This window comes from Chiloscyllium punctatum, chromosome 39 (assembly GCF_047496795.1).
Source record: "Chiloscyllium punctatum isolate Juve2018m chromosome 39, sChiPun1.3, whole genome shotgun sequence".
In the NCBI taxonomy this organism is placed as follows: domain Eukaryota; kingdom Metazoa; phylum Chordata; class Chondrichthyes; order Orectolobiformes; family Hemiscylliidae; genus Chiloscyllium; species Chiloscyllium punctatum.
The window spans coordinates 48,565,173-48,588,058 of NC_092777.1; the positions used below are offsets into that span (position 1 = coordinate 48,565,173).

General features: G+C 41.8%; 1 protein-coding gene across 2 annotated transcripts in view; it reads left to right on the top strand.

Annotated features, from left to right (window-relative positions):
* LOC140464045 (zinc transporter ZIP11-like) overlaps positions 1–22,886 on the top strand; it is a 765,315-nt gene that overhangs the window by 74,959 nt on the left and 667,470 nt on the right. For both annotated transcript variants that reach the window (XM_072558684.1, XM_072558685.1), the window contains one exon: positions 21,765–21,923. In XM_072558684.1, the coding sequence (XP_072414785.1) occupies positions 21,765–21,923 (159 nt within the window). The remainder of the gene's footprint in view (positions 1–21,764; positions 21,924–22,886) is intronic.

The window sequence follows — 22,886 nt, forward strand, 5'->3', positions numbered from 1 at the left end:
GCAATTCTCTTTTTACTTCATCACCTGGCTGCTTAATTTCATAGTTTGTTTTATGTGCATTTGGCTTGGAATTTATATTGATAATCAGATTCTGTGTCAATCTTAGTTGCTTGTTGTAACACATTTTCCTAAGATGTGTTGCCATGCTGTGACTTAAGAGTGCAAGTAGACCATTCAGCCCATCAACTTTTTGCAGCCATTCAATGAGATCATGCCTGATCTCATTTAATGCCAAAAGATCTTTTTAAAAAATTGTCTAACATATAGGAGACCAATTTTGATATTATATATATTTCAAATTATTCCAATTTCCTTTGAAAGGTTATGCTTTAATTAACACCTTTCATGTGTTTGAAGGAACTGAATGGAGCTATGCATTTAAATGATTCTGAACAATGGCACTTTTTGCTCAAATGAAGCCAGTCTGTAGGACAGCTGTTGCAGTGCTTAAGAAGTGATACTGTGATAACATAAATTTTATTCCGTTCAAGAAAGCCTACAAGAAACTTGCACAGGGAGAATTCCATGCATTTTATTTTAAAGCACGAGGACATCACCTGCAGTACATGTCACAGAGTCTTATGTATGGACATCTGTCTCTATGGCATTGTTGTTGGTGACACTTTCAACACTGAATACTGTACTTTATCCATGTCACTGCCAGCCACATCTTAGATTCTGGCCTCCAACATGACAAACGAGATGCCACAACACCTTCCCAAAGTCATGGAGTCAAACACCAGAGGGATAACATACAGGACTTCGGTGTTGAAAGTGAGGTAACAATGAGCTGGAAAATTCAGAAGAGGGAATTATCCTCGGCAGAGTGAAATGGATGACAATTTTTTTTTAGGTGTGACAGAAATCTCAATACATTAGAGACATATCTTTTACAACAAAAATAAATGATAGCCAGTGATACCACCTAAATCCTCTTTCTACAGTTTAACTGTATATGTGGAGCCTTTGTTTCACTTATTCATGAAAATATTGAACCGTAGAGAGACATTGCTTTTATTACCTGTCCTGGAAAATGCACTGGAGCTCCTGCCTGTCCAACCAATAGAGGGCCATAGTATGTATATGCCTTGGGGAAGTGCAAAATAAAAATGGAAATGGCCATTATCATTTATTACTTCAAATCCAAAGATAGCTGAAAACCAACCGGCCAATCTCCTGAAAAATACACTGGTGAAAAAAAAATTCAAATGAAAATTCTCTTTCTGATAAAGATAATTGTGATTGAGTCTTCAGCAGTAATCTAATTTTAAGGTTCAGTTGACAGGCCTAAAATGCTTAAGCTTTGCTTCTGTGGTTTGTGATGCGATTTGAGCATTGTGATTAGATCAGTTTTATGAATCATTTCCGTAAGAGAGTTGATCCCTCACTGAGTCTGCCGTTAAGAGAGTAGCCAAAAAGTGGCCTCCTGATGGATATCTTGAGAGATTTATGTTGTTCTGAGTTTCATTATAAATGTGTATAATCATGGGCGTCTCTGCACAAGCAGCTGTGGCAAAGTGTGGAAACAAAACAAAACCTGAAAATAGAAAAATGAGAAACGTCAGCGAAGTGTTCACCCAGTTGACTGGCACAGGTCAAAGCCACTGAGTATTCCACTTGGTTTTACTCACTTGCTGTTCTCTTTTAGATATTGATTGATGCTTGTACATATTCAATTTGAGGCAATGAGGTGGAATATTGCCTGTGTTGTGGACTTGGCCAGGCCACTCAAAACACTGTTAAGCAGGCAGCCCAGACTATAACTTTGCAATTTGTTTTGGTGAGTGTACAGTGAAAATTACCTGGGGTGAGTTAGCGAGGTTTACTACCAGGTATTAAAACAGACAACATTTTATTTACAGAGTTACACAATGAAACACACAGAACAGAATAAAGAACACTTACAGAACTCAGTCTATGCAAGCTAAACCTAATGATGCTGTTGTGAATATGCGCAACAGTCCCAGTAAGCAAACCTCCTAAAAGAAAAAGTAAAAAAATGGAACAAATGCTTACAGGTTGAAGTTAGAAGGGCAGAAGGAGAGAGAGAGTTTGTTTCCACACAGTTCACTGTTGAACTATTAACTAGTTCTGGGCTGAACTGCTCAGCTCGAGAGCTGACCACTCCTCTTTCATTATACAGGTCATTTCTAAAACATGACCACTTTGGTTTAAAGTCTCATTGTTTACATATAAACAAAAAGCCTCTCAATACCCTTTAATCTCTGTTCCAAACCAGTCTAATCAGAACGAGAAGATGTTTACGACTCCTCTGACAAAAGCTAAGGACACAGTAACCTTGAGAAAAGGAACAGTTTATAAAAAAAAAGTGTCAGCTTTGTGATACCTGGAGTAATGCAATTTGAAAATAAATCAAGCAATGCAGGAGAAGGCCATTCACCCCATTGTGCCTGTAGTGGCTCTTTCAAGGTAGCTAACTAGCTAGTTCCGCTTTATTCATTATACTTTCACATTGAAGCATCGCTGGTCAGGACAGTGTCTGTTATCTATAACTTCTCCAAATTTTCAAACCCTTCCAGAACTTTGCTCCAACCTATCTCCTCAATTTCCTATGGTTGCATTCCTTGAAAAGAACCATTGTTTGAGCAACTGTTGCCTGCTTTACATCTGTCCCAGTTTTGTTTGAACAACACTGCCCCCACCCCCCACCCCCAAAAGCACAAAGTTACTTACTCCCAATAGCAGTCTGCTGCTTCTGTGGTGCTGATTGGGATTCAAAATTCAGGAGTTTACCTGTCCTCCATGATGGGACCGAGAACCTGTCTGCATTCCAGGGGTGAAATCTGGAAGTTTTAGTGGTAAGTTACAGACCTAGAAACTTCTTTTTCATTTCAAAAAACTACTTTATACATGTTAAAAAAAATACATTTTATATTCATACATAGTCACTGAAGCAATTTGGTTCCATACAGTAGCTTATAAAGAAGCAAACTAACATTGGAGTTTGATTGCGATTTTTGACAAGATTTGTAGCTCAGTTTGAGGTTCACGTTGTAAGTTTGTTCGCTGAGCTGGAAGGTTTGTTCTCAGACGTTTTGTCACCATGCTAGGTCACATCATCAGTGAGCCTCCGGTGAAATGCTGATGTTCTATCCCACTATTTATATATGTGTCTTGGTCTATTAAGGTGGGTGATATCATTTTTGGTTCTTTTTCTCAGAGGTTGGTAAATGGGGTCTAAATCGATGTGTTTATCGATGGAGTTCCGATTTGAATGCCAGGCCTCTAGGAATTTCCATATGCGTCTCTGTTTAGCCTGTCCTAGGATAGATGTGTTGTCCCAGTCAAAATGGTGTCCTCCTTTGTCTGTATGTAAGGATTCTGGGGTGTTAGTGGGTCATGTCTTTTGGTGGCTAGTTGGTGTTCGTGTATCCTGGTGGCTAGTTTCTTGCCTGTCTGTCTGATGTAGTGTTTGTTGCAGTCCTTGCAGGGTATTTTGTATGTGTTATTTGTTTTGCTGGTTGTTGGTACAGGGTCCTTTTTATATTCATAAATAGCTGTTTCACTGTGTTGGTAGGGTTGTGGGCCACCATAATGCCAAGAGGTCAGAGTAGTCTGATGGTCATCTCCAAGATGCCTTTGATGTATGGTAGGGTGGGTAGAGTTTCTGGGTGTGTTGTGTTTTCTTGTTTGGGTTTGTTGTTTAAGAATCGGCGGACTGTGTTTATAAGGTATCTGTTGTTCTTGAATACGCTGTACAAGTGTGTACTGGATTAGTGGTGCTGGAAGAGCACAGCAGTTCAGGCAGCATCCAACGAGCAGCGAAATCGACGTTTCGGGCAAAAGCCCTTCATCAGGAATAAAGGCAGTGAGCCTGAAGCGTGGAGAGATAAGCTAGAGGAGGGTGGGGGTGGGGAGAGAGTAGCATAGAGTACAGTGGGTGAGTGGGGGAGGAGATGAAGTTGATAGGTCAAGGAGGAGAGGGTGGAGTGGATAGGTGGAAAAGGAGATAGACAGGTCGGACAAGTCCGGACAAGTCAAGGAGACAGTGCTGAGCTGGAAGTTTGAAACTAGGCTGAGGTGGGGGAAGGGGAAATGAGGAAGCTGTTGAAGTCCACATTGATGCCCTGGGGTTGAAGTGTTCTGAGGCGGAAGATGAGGCGTTCTTCCTCCAGGCGTCTGGTGGTGAGGGAGCGGCGGTGAAGGAGGCCCAGGACCTCCATGTCCTCAGCAGAGTGGGAGGGGGAGTTGAAATGTTGGGCCACGGGGCGGTTGATTGGTGTGGGTGTTTCTGAGATGTTCCCTAAAGCGCTCTGCTAGGAGACACCCAGTCTCCCCAATGTAGAGGAGACACATTGGGAGCAACGGATACAATAAATGATATTAGTGGATGTGCAAGTAAAACTTTGATGGATGTGGAAGGCTCCTTTAGGGCCTTGAATAGAGGTGAGGGAGGAGGTGTGGGCACAGGTTTTACAGTTCCTACGGTGGCAGGGGAAAGTGCCAGAATGGGAGGGTGGGTCGTAGGGGGTGTGGACCTGACCAGGTAGTCGCGGAGGGAACGGTCTTTGCGGAAGGCGGAAAGGGCTGGGGAGAGAAATATATCCCTGGTTGTGGGGTCTTTTTGGAGGTGGTGGAAATGTCGGCGGATGATTTGGTTAATGCGAAGGTTTGTAGGGTGGAAGGTGAGCACCAGGGGCGTTCTGTCCTTGTTACGGTTGGAGGGGTGGTTTCTGAGGGCGGAGGTGCGGGATGTGGACGAGATGCGTTGGAGGGCATCTTTAACCATGTGGGAAGGGAAATTGCGGTCTCTAAAGAAGGAGGCCATCTGGTGTGTTCTGTGGTGGAACTGGTCCTCCTGGGAGCAGATACAGCGGAGGCTGAGAAATTGGGAATACGGGATGGCATTTTTGCAAGAGATAGGGTGGGAAGAAGTGTAATCCAGGTAGCTGTGGGAGTCGGTGGGTTTGTAAAAAATGTCAGTGTCAAGTCAGTCGTCACTAATGGAGATGGAGAGGAAGGGGAGCGAGGTGTCAGAGATGGTCCAGGTAAATTTAAGGTCAGGGTGGAATGTGTTGGTGAAGTTGATGAATTGCTCAACCTCCTCGCGGGAGCACGAGGTGGCGCCAATGCAGTCATCAATGTAGTGGAAGAAGAGGCGGGGAGTGGTGCCGATGTAATTACGGAAGATCAACTGTTCTACATAGCCAACAAAGAGACAGGCATAGCTGGGGCCCATACGTGTGCCCATGGCTACGCCTTTGGTCTGGAGGAAGTGGGAGGATTCAAAGGAGAAATTATTAAGGGTGAGGACCAGTTCGGCCAAACGAATGAGAGTGTCAGTGGAAGGGTACTGTTGGGGACGTCTGGAGAGGAAAAAACGGAGGGCTTGGAGGCCCTGGTCATGGCGGATGGAGGTGTAGAGGGATAGGATATCCATGGTGAAGATGTGTGTAGACAGGCAGAAAACTAGCCACCAGGACGCAAGAACACCAACTAGCCACCAAAAGACATGACCCATAGTCACTGTTATTCTTACATGTAGACGAAGAAGGACACCACTTTGACTGGGACAAGACATCCTGGCTAGGACAGGCTAAACAGCGACACACATGGGAATTCCTAGAGGCCTGGCATTCAAAACTGGAACTCCATCAATAAACACATTGATGTGGACCCCATTTACCAACCTCTGAGAAAAAGAACCAAAAATGAAATCACCCACCTTAAGAGACCAAGACACACAAATAGAAAGTGGGACAAAACAGCAGTGCTTCATCAGGGGCTCACTGATGATGTTACCTAGCATGGTAACGAAACATCTGAAAACAAACCTTTCAGCTCAGGAACAAACTTACAGCTTGAATTGGATTTTGACTCTACCGGCAAACAAACCCAATGTATTTCTTAGTTGTCATAGAGTCATAGGGATGTACAGCATGGAAACAGATCCTTCGGTTCAACCCGTCCATGCCGACCAAAAATCCATACTAATCCAGTCCCATTTGCCAGCACTAGGCCTATATCCCTCTAAACCCTTCCTATTTATATACCCATCCAGATGCCTTTTAAATGTTGTAATTGTACCAGCCTCCACCACTTCCTCCAGCCGCTCATTCCACACACACAGCACCCTCTGTGTGAAAAAGTCACCCCTTAGGTCTCTTTTAAATTTATTCCCCTCTGTACAAGGCTATATTTACATACATGTAGTTACAGATGCATATACTGTTCTGATTCCTGTCCTCCTGGGAAAGTTGTCTGTTCCCTTGAGCTTAGCTGGTTGATGGATAATCACATCAAGGTTTGTTTAAGGTGTAAGTCAACATTAATATAATTACAGAATGGGTGGGTACTTCGCATATTATATGCAAAACAGATGAAACACGTATATGTGATGGGACACTTTGGTAATGTTAGAAATGAGTGAACTGTTGCTCTAGTCTCACACTTCCAGTGGCTCCTTCATAAATTTATCATCAAAACTAAACTTACTTGTTATACATGTAAATATTGGTTATTGTGCACGGTCAATAATATAGAAGTATAATACATAGGTAAAACATACCACTCTCTTTTTTTCAGAAAAAGAAAACAAAATAAGCTTTATTTGTCTTTGAAGGAAAGGTCGCAGGATCCAAAAAGTTAACTTTGATTTCTCTTCAGAGATGTTGCCAGACCTGCTGAGCTTTTTCAGCAACTTTTGTTTTTGTTTTTCATTTACCAAGATTGACTTTCTGAAAATAAAAACACTTTGGCCAAGGGATTATTCTCAAAGGGAAGGAGATAAAGTATAGGATGTTTTGGAGTCTTTTTTTTGATGTTCTGACTAATGTGGTCACCTCACTAATCATAATTGTCATTTCTGAAATCTTACAGACAAAGCTTGCTCAGAAATTACAATTCTAGGTGGTCTTTCAGTTACTTTTTCAAAAGAACTAATTGTTTTCACCCTGAACTGATGTAGAGTGTTTTCTTCTCAGAAATGGGAGGGATCAGCTGGGCAGCTTGTTCATAAAAAGCTTTCCTCCAACTCCACTTATTCTTAACAGACTTCTTTCCAATTGGACCAAATAAAACACACACCTTTCGAAGCCAATCGTATAAGAACATTCCCCAGCCAAGCAAGAAGTCATATGATTTTTAGAAAGCTTTATTAAAAATAATCTCCAGTGTACACAGTGAACTTTCAGTGACCTCCTTAGAAGAAACCACTCGAGATAGGTACACAGAACTTGACATGAATCCATTTTCCTTTGAAACTGAAGTCTTCCAAGCAATATTAAATATAAAGCATTTTTACAAAGGGAACCACCAACTTGGAAAGTAGGAGTCTGAATAAGTAAAGGTAAGAAGAGACATATACACAAATCATGATTAATCAGTTAATTTGAATCAAAGCAATCAGATCATTGCTCAAATTGGAGTATAGCAACAAACTTTTGGCTGCCATTCCACTTTCTGTAAGCCCATGATTGTTGAGTGTCTGTGTCTGCGTCCAAACTTCCATGAAGTCCCATTGACCGCTGTGCTGACTGCCTACATTGGCTCCCAGGTAAGACACTTGTTGATGAAAAAAAAAACCATATCCATGTTCTTGAATCCTTCTAGAACCCCCTTAGCTCTGGAATGATCTCTAGCCCTCCATCTCAGAAGTATCTGCACTCCCTCCAGTTCTGACCAATAAGCACCCTAGATATTAATCACACTCCTGTTGGCTGCCCTACCTCTAGCTACTGAGGCTCTACATTCTAGAATTCTCTGCCTGAATCTCTTTGCCTCTCTTTCCTCCTTTTAAGGTGCTCTTGAAAACTTATCTCTTTGACCAAACGTTTGGTCATCTGATCAAATATCTTTTAAAATGACTGAATATGAAAGTTTGTTCGGTTTCTCCTGTGAAGCATTTTGGGATGATTTTCTACCTGAAAGCTGATCTATGCGTACCAATTGGGATTCCTTTTTTGAGACAGGTAAGATATGATGAAGTTAGGTTCAGCATAACTTAATCATCCACTCTTGGGGGTACCGGTTTCCTCACATTGTTCTGCCTTATAGAGACAAAAAGGACATAGACTCACTGAAGAGGGTTCAAAAGATTACTGAAAAGGATAGTATCAATGAGGTGAGAACGGTAGGGAAGATTGAGTAGGATAAGTCTCTTTTTGTCTCGCAAAGACAAGACTGAGGGGTAATAGGATCCATGCCTTTCATATAAAGAAGGGGTTCAGCTGGGTTGACTTAGCAATGTTTTTGTGGGGAGTATAGAGCTAAGAGTCCTACATTTTAAATTGTCATTATAACAGAAGAACTAGGTCTAGGCCATCCGGCCCTTCGAGCCTGCTCCGCCATTCACTCAGAACATGGTTGATCTTTTTGTGGACTCAGCTCCATTTACCTGCCCTCTCACTGTATCCCTTAATTCTTTTATTTTTAAAAGAAAATATCTACCTTAGCTTTACAAGCATTTGCTGCAGTAGCATAACTACTTTCCTGGGCAAGAAATTCCATAGATTCACAACCCTCTGGGTGAAGGAGTTCCTTCTCAATTCAGTCCTAAACTTGCTCTCTCTAATCTTGGGGCAGTGCCCTCTTGTCCTAGTTTCACCTGCCAGTGGAAGCATCCTCCCTACTTCTATTTTATCCCTTCCCTTCATAATTTTCTATGTTTCTGTAAGATCTCTCCTCATTCTCCTGAATTCTCCTCATAAGGCAACACCCCAACACCAGAATCAACCCTAGTAAATCAAATTGTGAATTCAGAAACAACTAGTTTGCCAAGTGAATGAATGGAATGTGGAACCAATTTAATAAGTAGTGTTGAAAATACATAAATGAGAGTGGGAAGAGATTTGTGTGTAGTACGAATATTTCTGTGAGCCATTGGACCTAACAACATTTTCCTCTGTTGATCATTCTATGTGATTCGATCAATTACTCAACAGGCTCGATACAAAGAAATTATTTTTTCTAGTTGAGTAATTCAGAATGAGAGGCAGGATCTTAATTTGGAGCTTGGCCATTTAGAAGTGAAATGTGGAAACCCATTTTTCACACAGAAGTTAATAGAAACTTGGTAATTGTTTCTCCAAATGGCCAATTGCTACGTCAATTGAGATTTTCAAGAGTGAGTTTAATACTTTGTGTTTCGGTATGGAACAAAGGCAGGTAAATGGAGTTTAGATGCAAATCAGCCCCGATGTAATGAACTGGAAGACATGCTTGAGGGAACAAAGTGGCCGGCTCCCATACGTTGCTCCGACTGAAAGGGATGACTTGTGGATTTGCTGTGTGCTAACTTGCTTGCCTGATTACTGAGGAAGAGGTTGCAGTTGTAACTTTTTCAATATCTGTATTTCTTTCGTAATCTTTTTTTGCCTTGAAAAAATGTATCCAGCTTCTAACTTAGATTTTTAAGTAATACTTAGTGAGCTACAGAGTATGAAAGGCAATGATCATCTCTGAGGGGTTACAGTTGAGTGATCTTGCTATACTGACAACCCCCTTTATAACACATTACACTGGGCTTTTTTTAAATTTGAGGCAGACAATTGAATTGCATTGCAGGTTCTATGCACAAGCACTCATGTTTATGTCTTAGACAACTGCAATTGTAGCAGCCACAGGGATGTGAAAGTGTCACCCTGCATATTTGTTCAAATAATGGATGTCTGTTAATCATTTGCTTTGGGAAAAAAACGAGATCCATTAGGGGTATCATCGATAGTCACAGGTGAGGTGCCAGAAGACTGGAGGTTGACCAACGTGGTGCTACTGTTTAAGAAGGGTGGTAAGGACAAGCCAGGGAACTATAGACCAGTGAGCCTGACCTCAGTGGTGGGCAAGTTGTTGGAGGGAATCCTGAGGGACAGGATGTACATGTATTTGGAAAGGCAAGGACTGATTAGGGATAGTCAACATGGCTTTGTGCCTCGTCTCACAAACATGATTTGAGTTTTTTGAAGAAGTAACAAAGAGGATTGATGAGGGCAGAGCAGTAGACGTGATCTTTCTGGACTTCAGTAAGGTGTTCAACAAGGTTCCCATGGGAGACTGGTTATCAAGGCCAGATCTCACGGAATACAGGGAGAACTAGCCATTTGGATACAGAACTGGCTCAAAGGTAGAAGACAGAGGGTGGTGGTGGAGGGTTGTTTTTCAGACTGTGGAAGCCTGTAACCAGTGGAGTGCCACAAGGATCGGTGCTGGGTCCTCTACTGTTTATCATTTACATAAATGATTTGGATGCAAGCATAAGACGTACAGTTAGTAAGTTTGCAGAAGACACCAAAATTGGAGGTGTAGTGGACAGCGAAGAGGGTTACCTCTGATTGCAATGAGATCTTGACCAGATCTCTTGAAAATCTCAATTGACATAGCAACTGGCCATTTGGAGAAACAATTACCAAGTTTCTATTAACTTCTGTGTGAAAAATGGGTTTCCACATTTCACTTCTAAATGGCCAAGCTCCAAATTACGATCCTGCCTCTCATTCTGAATTACTTAACTCGAAAAAATAATTTCTTTGTAGCGAGCCTGTTGAGTAATTGATCGAATCACATAGAATGATCAACAGAGGAAAAGGTTGTTAGGTCCAATGGCTCACAGAAATATGCATACTACACACAAATCTCTTCTCACTCTCATTTATCGATTTTCTGGTCAATGGGCTGAGAAGTGGCAGATGGAGTTTAATTCAGCTAACTGTGAGGTGCTGCATTTTGGGAGAGCAAATCTTAGCAGGACTTATACACTTAATGGTAAGGTCCTAGGGAGTGTTGCTGAACAAAGAGACCTTGGAGTGCAAGTTCATAGCTCCTTGAAAGTGGAGTCGCAGGTAGATAGGATAGTGAAGAAGGCGTTTGGTATGCTTTCCTTTATTGGTCAGAGTATTGAATACAGGAGTTGGGAGGTCATGTTGCGGCTGTACCGGACATTAGTTAGGCCACTTTTGGAATAATGCGTGCAATTCTGGTCTCCTTCCTGTCGGAAAGATGTTATGAAACTTGAAAGGGTTCAGAAAAGATTTACAAGGATGTTGCCAGGGTTGGAGGATTTGAGCTATCGGGAGAGGCTGAACAGGCCAGGGCAGTTTTCCCTGGAGCGTCGGCGGCTGATGGGTGACCTTATAGAGATTTATAAAATCATGAGGGGAATGGATAGGATAAATCGACAAAGCCTCTTCCCTGAGCTCAGGAAGTCTAGAACTCGAGGGAATAGGTTTAGCGTGAGAGGGGAAAGATTTCAAAGAGACCTAAGGGGCAACTTTTTCACGCAGAGGGTGGTACATGTATGGAATGAGTTGCCAGAGGAAGTGGTGGAGGCTAGTACAATTGCAACATTTAAAAGGCATTTGGATGGGTATATGAATGGGAAGGGTTTGGTGGGATATGGGCTGGGTGCTGTCCGGTGGGACTAGATTGGGTTGCGTATCTGGTCGGCATGGATGAGTTGTACCAAAGGACCTGTTTCTGTGCTGTATATCTCAATGACTGTATGATTCTGAGTTGGTCTGGTAGTGACATTCTTGTGAGGATAATAGGAAGGTTATATTTAAGTGTGCATGGCCATTACTTTTAATAACTGAAAATTTAAGAGAGAGATAAGTGGAACCAGTGATAGAGATCTTAATTTTATTAACTGAGAGTAGTCTTTGTGGTTTTTTTAGGCCTGATGCCTCATGGGGTTTCAGTGGAAAAAGACTGGATATTTCAGGCAAAGCATGAGTTTGTGGAACATCCTGTCCTAATGTCATATAACTTCTTACTTGGCAACGACTGAGCTATCTTCAAAAGTGCATGATGTCAAATTCTGAACTATGATTCGGCACATGGAGTATTTCACTTTGAGAATCTTTAAAGAAAGAGATGATTTGTGGTCTAACTTCGATTGGAGTTAGCCATTTAGAAGCTCTATATGATTTCTGCCAAAAGATAAGCACAAATGAATAAATTTTCTTTACTCAGCGAGTCGTGAGTTCATGGAATGCCCTGCCAGTAGCAGTGGTGGACTCTCACTCTTTATGGGCATTTAAATGGGCATTGGAGAGACATATGGAGGATAGTGGGCTAGTGTAGGTTAGGTGGGCTTGGATCGGCGCAAAATCGAGGGCCAAAGGGCCTGTACTGCGCTGTATTTTTCTATGTTAACATAATAATTACTGTTTTGTTTGGAATAGGAATATGTACCTGTGGCTTTACATTAGATTGCTTGAGCACAATGAAGACCTTTTGATTTTGTGTGATGCTGTTTCTGTTTTGGATGTCTGGTATGAGCTGGGGATACCTGTGCTAACCATGCTAGTGCGATTGCACTATGATTCATGCTTCTGATTACTTGAAGACCCATGTTGTGGGAGGGCAGGCACAAAGGCTGTCCTCAGCAGAAGCTAGCTGCAGTTTGCATTGGTGTGTGTAACATTATTGGAGCTGCTTGGAAAGACTAACATTGCCGGGTAAAATACCTTTGGGATTCAAACTGGATGGCTATGGATGGGAGGGTCTGTCATCTAAACTGTCACAAAGGGCATGATATATTTGATAGTAGCATTAAACTGTTCCTATATCAAGATGTGAAGCATAAAGAATGACTCATCAGCATGTTTTCTCTCTCTTTCTTCTCTCAGGTACATTGTGCAGTGCCTCTTTACAGGATAATAAATCACACTTAATTAATTCTATTGCTTTAATGCTGAAATTTAATAATGTTAGAAAGCTAAAAACTTTTGTGCATTAATTGACCGCAACTTTTGGTACATTGAATTAAACATAAAATTGATTAGCATGTCTGAGTTTTGCAATTTTAATGCAAGCTGTCCGGGCTGGATGCCTAGTTAATGGATTAACTTTCAGATTGTGTTGACACTTCTTGCCATCCAGAGCTTTAGTCTGTGGGCAGTTATCTCTGTGGGGGAGGACAAATCGATTGCAAATTTCACTGCACACATGTGAGGGTGTTATATTCTAATAGATTGGAGGGCATCATTTTTGGAGCCGTGGAGAGGAATGAGGGCTGACTGCAGTAAAATAATCAAATCTTCATTGCTCTCTGTAACCGCAGTGCATTGTAGGTCACGTCCTTGAGTAAAATACAGTCTAATTTGAGAAATAAAATTGTGTTGGGAATGGTTTGATTGAAGTCGATTGCCAAGTCATTGAGATCTCAAGACATGAACTTTGGGCATGAGCAGATAACTCTAAATAAGACATCTTGTATAATGAGTACAATACAAGCTCCTGAAGCATTGTCACACCACCTTGGGACTGGTGATTCGCGATGTTGAGGAGTGTCGTCAGAGAAATAGGGAGATGGTGAAGCTTTTGGAGTCACACAGCATGGAAACAGATCCTTTGGTCCATTGAGATTGCCTGATGATGGAGACACCTCCACTTGTTTTCCCTGGGATTTATTTGGCTCCTTGATGCTGTGAATGGATCTTGAGCAGAAGAGATGGAATACATCTGGTTGCTTTTTGTTACTGTTTGGCTGTTCATGTCTTTCAAAATAAAGACATTATATTGATAGATGCAAATGTAGTTTAATACGTTATACTTTGGTTTATTTTATGTCACAGAGAAGCCTGAGTTTATTGTTGTCTTTACTTTAGGGTTTAAAATCTATTTTGCATTTGGAAATATATTGGCTGCAGTGGATGGTGTTTTTTGTGCTGTATTTACAGTTTGAGCTGTGTTGCATGTTCTGGCATAAATAAGCTTAAAATGGGCCAGATGAGCTGAACTGTGTGTCAACATTAACAACGGTTACTAATAGGCATCGTTTGGAACACCATGATCCCCTGAATCAGACACTATTGTGACTGTTTGCTACTTGGAATCAATGTCTAAACTTAAATGTTAATTACTGTAACATATCATTGCCATTCTTTCTTCTTGGGATTGTAATTGCATGAAAAAATAATGCCGATATCTGTTTGAGGCACTGTTCCATAAAGCTTTACTCTCCATTCATTTCTTAAAAGCAGCCTGATTTTGTTCCAGAAATCTTTGCCTCGCACTCTAGCTTTACTAGGAAACTATGCTTGTAAACTTGGAAACTTCAGTACAATGCTTTATCCCCTTGAGCCATTTATAAAACTGACCCCAAGCAAATCCCTGTAGAACTCAATTGGCAAACAGTTCCCACTCTGACAATTTCTTCTGTATCATCATTGTTGACCTTTTAGCTACGCATTTCCCTATTTGAATGATTTGCCACTTGATTCTTTTGAATGTTTGTATGCTGTGTGCAATGGTGGGCTGAATTTTCTCATTAATTTCTCCAGTATCATAATTTCTCTAGTATCATAATTTCTCTTAGTAATACTAATTTCGTTCAATTCCTCATTCTTTCAATTCACTTGGATCTGAGATTTCTTATATCTTTTTCAGTGAAAACAGAGACAAAGTAATAGTTGAGCAGCTCTGTCATTTCTCTATTGTCAATTATAGATTCCCTGGTTCTGCTTTTAATTGACTTGCATTTATTTAGTCAAACATTTTACATACCTGTAGATGCCTTTATGGTTCATCTTTATGTTTTTGCAACAATACAAAAATATATTCTTCCTTCCTTCCTTATCAGTATTTTTTCATAATTCTTTGTTGCATTCTAAAAGATTCCCAATCCTCAGATTAATTATCATTTATCTTTGGCCACTTTTTCAGCCAGGGTTTTGAGTTTTTGTGCATTGAAGGAATGCGTATTTGCTGCAAGCCATATAATGGTCCTGTACAAACTGAACAGGTGACATCTTAACAGGACTGGGACTGATAATCCTCATAGGGAGACTTGCTAATGCTGTTGGTATTGGTCCTGATGAAGGGCTTATGCCCGAAAAGACGACTCTCCTGCTCCTCGGATGCTGCCTGACCTGCTTTTTCAGGGCCACTCTTTTTGACTTAGGTTTCCATCTTTTTGTCAAGCTAGTTTAGACCAAATGGGTAACCTAAGTTGGCTGGAAGATAAGGTGGTAACTGGAATTGAAAAAGCTGTGTGGGAGACTTGGAGAAAGCAGCATCCATTGCTTATATCATGCCTTTTCTGTATTTTCCCAATCTAGCTCAGCCAACTTGTGCCTCATCATTTCAAAATTTAATTTACTCAAATTTAACATCCTTGTTTCAGGATGAACTACCTCGTCTTTAGACATAATGTAACATTCTGTGATGTTATGGTCACTCTTTCCAAAAGGATCTTTTACAACAAGATTATCAATAAGCCTCTTTCAATACATAATACAATAGCCTGTCCTCTGGCTCCTCAACATACTGCTCTAAAGAAACATCCCTAACATGCTTTGTTTCTCATGTCTCCTAGTCATTGATGGAATGGGAGTCTTTCCTGTCTGCAGTTAGTGATAGGGTCCCTCTCAAAGCAATGTGGATACACATCAATAACGCCATGGACCTGGGGAAACCCAGCGACGGTGGAGAATCCCACTATCAGAGCTGCTTGACTCTCATTGTCAATGAGGGAGGGGTTTAAACGCATGTGATCTGGAGCAAATGGTATCTTTGACACCCCCCCCGGTGCACTTGTAGGTTGAGGATTGGGAGTTGCCACTTCAGTCCCTTTCTCACCTGGTATAAACATTTAGGGGAGCTGTAAACATAGTGGCCAACCTGCCTTTGTCCAGTTCTGCTCCAGCACATGACATGATTCACTGGTAGTGGCCTGGGTCATCCTTAATTTGTGCCTGCACTGTGTTTGTTTGTGAGAGCTGTAGAAAGTACAGCAATGCCATGGATCCAATGTTTGATCATTCTCCTCCACCTTCTAGCTGGATCTTTACCTTCTATACTTCTTTCTCTGGAGGTTAGGTGGCAACCACAGGTGGTTGCTGGTCTTGCTGGTTTATGTTATGATTGCTGTCTCCTTCAATGCCGTCTTTACATTAGTACCAAGGCCACAGCAGTGTCCACGTCAGGTATGTATACTGAGCCCATCCAAGACTCGTCCTCTTTGACTCTCAGATATAGTCATTTGATTGAAGCCCATGCTGTGTGTTTGCTCTTAGCATTGTGCTGTACAGCAACAGGTTCACCCTCCGTGCACTGTTCAGTGCTCCAAACTGTAGAAGCTGCACTAAAAACAGTGCAATCCAAAGAGGCTGATAGCCTGTAACTTAGCAACAAAAGGCCCATGGCCTAAAAAAGTAATCCAAGCCAGAATTGAGCAGTCTCCATTTACGAGCAGAGTGAGAGAGTGTGGAGAAATGAAGCCAAGAGCCATAACATGCTTTGGGTGTTCATGCATTACATGTTAATATGTCTCTGCACAACAAGGGGCTTGGCAGAAGCATGTAAGAAGAGATGTCCCTGAGTTCCAAAGGGAAGTGTTGAAGGCTGAGCTGGTGAAGAGTTGGCTTGAGAGCAGGTGTGATGATGAGGTGAGGTGGTGGTTTGTCGAAAATGACTTGTGTGAACAAAAGGTGGACGAGGATGGCATCCACGGAGAGTGCAGGGATGTTGTGGTGGCACTTGTACTTGGATGAAAGCACAGAGAAGCGAGTGGCAAGCTGCTGCCAGCTCCCTGTCACGTCGGGAATTGGCACTATCTAGTTTCTCGGGAAAAGTGAGGGGATTTGGAAGTTGCATAGCAATGAGGCAAGATGCGTTATTAATGAGATGCACATAAATGGGAATAAAGTAATTGCCACACAGAGGCTGGATTATAAACTCCCCATTCAAACTTAAAAATCAGAAATTTGTTTTTCAATGTTAAGTTCTGTTTTGTGTTTTTCATTTTTCACCATATTTTTCTCTTATTTCTTATTTCACCTACACCACTCGAGAGAATGTAAAATTTGATCCACTCTTCTTGACACTAAATAGTTAATATTTACTCCCTTCCACGGATCTATTAGATGAGTAGATATTTTCTATTCACCCTGTTCAGTGATGTTATTACACACCTCTGGAGTGGTTGGGAATTGCACACAGACCTCCTGGCTCAAAGGTAAGGACCCTGCCACTTGCCAGAAGAAAGCCACTCTCCCATCAGATTTATAATCTACTCAATGAATTGGTCAGACTCATCAAGTAGCTTCTGAACCCGGGGAAATGAGATGTGTTCATCATTAGTATGTTCTACTCAAAAATCATTATTCAGTGAACGGGGAGAAAGGTGACTGATGGAAAAAAGTAGTAACTTCAAAATCAGTTGTTTCCTTTTTAAACATAATCGATTTCACCAAGAATCAAATATAACATGAAGCAGACACACTGGTTGAGTAGGCGGTATACCCAGTCCTCGTTATCCATGACTTCCTTTGGATAACATGCTCGGAATCTGCGTTTTTTTATGTGCACCTCCCGGGAACTGCAAAGGATTTCCCAATCAGAACAGAAGAGTCAATGGAAAAAGAAAAAAATATTGGTCCTGAGACCACCCTTGTGAGTAGGGGGTTTGAGGGTTGTGAGCCAGCAGATAATCAGCACTGAGTGTTTAGATTTCTGTAAGTACACTGTAGCAACAAAATTCTGAATGCTATCAATTTACCTTAATTGTTAAAGAAATATATAATCTTTCCTGGTGTATGAGAGGAAGGCATTGTTTTCTTCCAAGTATCTCAGTACTGCAATTCGTGCTCCCTGATTCCGGTGGCTCTATTTCCACATTGTCCAGTTCTTGCACTGTGCAGTTTGAATCACAAATTACTTATGAGCTTTTTGTTTTAGCTAAAAGAAACTTGCTAACTCCTGAACTGTTGTAAAGGTTTGATATACTTTGCGCAGGTATAGTGGCTCCATTTCAATTCAGCAAGGAGTAAAATGGCTCTTTGTTTGATGTCAGATCACTTTAGAGGATATTACAGAATAAGTGCATTGTTACCACAGAGAAGAGTTCAAAATGAAGGGCACATCTTTTATGTTTAACTAAAGAAGTTGGGGAAAGCATCAAACCTGAGGAAAAAGATGGGCGGCAGTCGTGGGCCGAATGCTGGCAAATGGGACTAGATTAATTTGGGATCTCTGGTTGGCATGGATGAGTTGGACCGAAGGGTCTGTTTCCATGCTGTACCTCTCTGTGACTTTGTGTATGAGAAGGGGAAAAATTTAAAAGGGAGGCCAACTTTTTCACGCAGAGGATAGCGCATGCATGGAGCAAACTGCCAGGAGAACTGGTGGAGGCTGATACAATTACAGCATTTAAAAGGTATCTGGATGGGTATATGAATAGGAAGGGTTTAGATGGATATGGGCCAAATGCTGGCAAATGGGACTAGATTAGGTTCGGATATCTGGTCGGTATGGACAAGTTGGATCGAAGGGTCTGTTTCCGTGTTGTACGTCACTATGACTCCATCAGAATATAGAGAAAGGCAGAGAATGACTCAAAGGTTAATCAGGAGGGAGTCATTAAGGTAAGAGATTGTGAAAATGGGTAGTAAGATTTGCAGCAGGGATTTTTTAAAACATAAGTAGAGTGTTTTCGCTCTAGAGAGTAGAGTTGGAAGGTAGTAGTAGATAATAACGAAATTGAAGATGAATTGAACAATTGTCATGCTTCTGTCTTCACTGCAGAGGATACAAAAATCATTCCAGTAGTAGCTGTAAATCAGAAGATGGAAAAGAATGGGGAACTTTATGAAATTATAATCACTAGAAAAATGGTACTGAGCAAACTGACAGAGCTGCGGGTGACAGATTGACTTCATCCTAAAGTTTTAACAGATGGTGCTAATGTGGTAGTTGGTGTATTGAGTGTGAATTTTCCAAAATTCCCGAGGTTCAAGGAAGGTTCCATTAGATTGAAAAGTAGCAAAGTTAACCCCTTGGATCATGAAGGGTGGTAGGTAGAAAACAGGAAACTGTTGGCTGGTTAGCTTGATCTCTATCACAGGGAAGATACTTGAATCGGTCATTAAAGAGACTATTGCTGCAAACCTGGACAAATGTAAGGTAACCAGGAAGAGTCTGCATGGCTTTCTAAGGGGAAGCTCTTGTTTAGCCGATTTGAAAGGCCTCTTAGAAGGAGTCACATGCTGTAGTTTATGAGGAGCTGGTGGGCATATTGTATTGGGACTTCCAGATGGCATTTGATAAAGTCCCAAATCAAAGGCTATTGTGCAGAATAGGAGCTGGTATGGGGCAGGGGACACTGTATTCGCACGGGTGGAAGATTGGCTGGCTGTCAAAAAACCAAGCACATGTAAAAAAAAGTGTTTGTCTGATTGGCGACAGGTGAAGAGTGGAGACCCACAGCAGGTTGTGCTGGAGCATCCCACCCAGACACACCCCCTTGCCCTATTCCCATAACCCTGCATTTCTCATGGCTAATCCACCAAATCAACACCTCCCTGGACACCATGGACAATTTTGCACGGCCAATTCATCTCAGCTGCACATCTTGTGGGAGGAAAGAGCACTCAGAGGAAACCCACACAGACACTGGGAGAATGTGCAAACTCCACACAGACAGTCACCCAAGGCTGGAATTGGACCTGGGTCTCTGGCATTGTGAGGCAGCAGTTTTAACCACTGAGCCACCATGCTGCCCAATAGGTTGAGTGAACTTGGAAAAATCTGGCAGATGGAGTATAATGTGGGAATATGTGAAGTTTGGTAGGAAGAATGAAAAAGCAGAGTATTATTTAAATTGGGAATGACTGCAGAATTCTGAGACGAGAATCCCTACTGTGTGGAAACAGGCCCTTCGGCCTGCCCATCCACACCGACCCTCCGAAGAGTAACCCACCCAGACCCGTTTCCCTCTGACTAATGTACCTAATACTATGGGCAATGTAGCATGGCCAATTCACCTGACCTGCACATCTTTGGACTGTGGGAGGAAACCGGAGCACCCGGAGGAAACCCACGCAGACATGGGGAGAATGTGCAAACTCTACACAGATAGTCGCCCGAGGTTGGAATCGAACCTGGAACCGTGAGGTAGCAGTGCTAACCACTGAGCCACTGTACGATGCAGAGGGATTTAGGTATTCCAGTGCATGAGTGACAAGACATGAAACGAAGAGGGCTAAGGAATTATATCCTTTATTTGGAAAGGAATTGAAAATAAAGATGAAGTTCCTGATGAAGTGCTTATACGGAAAACGTCAACTCTCCTGCTCCTCGGGTGCTTTTCCTGTGCGACACTCTTCGACCATAAAATAAAAATGTTGAGCTAGAGTTATACATGGCATCGGTAAGATTACCTGTCAAACCCTGTGTGCAGTTTGGGTCTCCTTATTTGAGGAAGAATATTTACTTTATTGAAAGTGTTCCAGAGGCGTTTTCTGAGATTGATACCTGGAATGAATGGGTTGTCTTACGAGGAAAGATTGGACAGGCTGGGTTTGTTTCCAATCATGTTAAGAAGAGTGAGGGTGTCTTTATTGAACTGTATAAGGTTCTGAATGTGCTCGACAAGATGATGTGGAAAAGATATTTCTACTTGTTGGATCCATCCACAACCAGCGGGGGTGCTGTTTTAAAATCAGGGCTGACCTCATTATAACAGAACTGAGGAGAAACCTTCTCTCTGAGGGTTTTGTGACTTTGGAGCTCTCTGCTTCAGGGCTGGTAGAAATGTGGCCTTTGAGGTAGATAAGTTCTTGATTGCGAGGTGGTGTCAAAGATTACAGGGAGAAGACAGGCAAATGGGGTTGAAAAACTTATCAGTCATGATTGAATGGCAGAGCAGACTCAATGGGCCGAATGGCCCAATTTCTGCTCCTTTGTCTTGCGGTCTTAAGAGTATTTTTGAGGTAGATAGGCCTGTTGTAAGGCAGGTGAGTCAAAGGTTAATTGGGGAGATGGCAATGTTGAATTCAGAACATAAACAGATCAACCTTCATCTTGTTGAATCATAGAATGGGTTAACAGGCAGAATCGTCTCCTTTTACTCCTATGTTGGCATAGTTGTGAAATATTAATGATTGTCACTGTTCTGACCACTGCCTGGAAACCCAACTGGTCAAATGGAATTCAGTTGTATATTGTGAAATATTACAGACTGACATATGTTTGAAGGATAGCTGTGTGGGTTTCAAATGATTGATGAATTCTGAAATGGTTTGTGATTTCAGTTTTACACTTTGGATTTTGTAACTTTCAACAGTTTGTGTTTAGTCTAATGTGCATTGCTGTGCTCCATGGAGAATGATCACTTGAGTGAATGAATTGGAATAAAATATTCAGCCCTGAGCTTATCTTACTTACACAAATAGTCCAGAGGCCATTTAATGTAGAACCAGTGATATGCCTTGAGTGTTCAGCTGCTCGCTGTTTGGACAAGATTTCTCCTACTGTATCTCGATAAAAAATATATAACAGTACAACTGGATCCACATGACTAGAGTGTAAGACAATAGATGCCTCATTTGAGCTTTGTGGCACAGGGGCTCAGTGGTTAGCCTCATAGTGTCAAGCACCCAGGTTTGATGGAGTTTTCACGTTCTCCCTGTGTCTGTGTGGGTTGTTTCCAGGTGCTCCGGTTTCCTCCCACACTCCAAAGATGTGCAGGTTAGGTGAATTGGCCATGCCAAATTGCCTATAGTGTTCAGGGATGTGTAGGTTAGATGCATTGGTCTGAGGTAAATATAGGGTAGGGGAATAGATCTGGGGGGTTACTCTTCGGATGGTCGGTGTGGACCTGTTGGACCGAAGGGCCTGTTTCCACACTGTAGGGATTCAATATTCTATATAAGCAGTGTAAAAGAACAATAAAATAAGCTGCACGTTCTGATTGATAAGTGCAGTACAGTTTTTTACTGTTCAATTCTTTGCTACTTTGCACTACTTGATGTTGCGTGTCCAGTTCAGTTGTAACAGCCTCTGTTCATTTTATTTCTGTTCACCAGGTTATGCTAGCTGCTTCTTACTGGTCTCTGCTGGCACCAGCGATTGAGATGGCAGAGTCCTCTGGGACTTATGGAGCGTTTTCCTTCCTTCCCGTGGGAGTGGGCTTCACGCTTGGAGCAACATTTGTTTACTTGGCTGACCTATTGCTGCCCTCGCTGGTGAGTGTGTGGAACTTCAGGGCAACCTGAGTCCATGGGTCGGCTTGCCATTCAAGCCTCTCTCCACTGGCATGTTTAACACATGCAGCAAGGAAAGAAAAAGGGAAAATATGGGAACACTGGATTAGACTCAAAGTGTTGATTTATTTTACCAGAAGACAATTTTCTGAAATGCAGACAAGGTAAACCAAAAAGTAACTGAAATAACTATTCTTGGCAGATGTATACTATTACCACGAAAGAATGGATTCATGTATTTTTACTGGCTCAGTGTATGTTTGTGGTTTTTTTACTTAACCGAGGACATTCTCAGGTGACTGGATGAGTCACAGTGTGAAAATAGTTGTGCTGTCCAGGCAGCCTCATCATCTGCTGTCTTAGCATGGAGCATGTGAAGAAGTGTACTCCCTTGTCACAAAAATATTTTCTCCCAGGGTGGAGGTCAAAGGAAGCAGACATGCTTATAGATGACTCTGATACAAATGTACATAGCTAAGATGGCAAGGAGTCATAAAGCAGGTAAAAAAGATGTGCAGGGGTCCAAGGGTATGTAAGGCAATGTATTTATTTTGCTGTATTCCCTTCGCATGTTTTATGTGCATTGGAAATGTTTGATTTGAGACTTTATCTTCATAATATTTCAATCCACATTCTGCGCTGCTGAAACATGAATGACAACTGTTTAATCATGGAGCACTGGGTGGTTGAGAACTAGCCGCTTAATGGAAAAGTTTAATTTGCTTATCCCGCCGTAAATTCCTCCTGCACATTCTCCATTCCATGGCACAGCCTGTATGGCTGTATATTATTACATAATTGAGAGGAGGCAGTCACTTGCTGTCTGATGCTAGTTTTGGCTTTTATTTATAATCTCATTGAATGATGGGATAGGCTTAAGCTGAATTGTCCATGTCCCTGTGATCCTTATCTACATTTCTAGATTCTAGAAGTGGGCGGCACGGT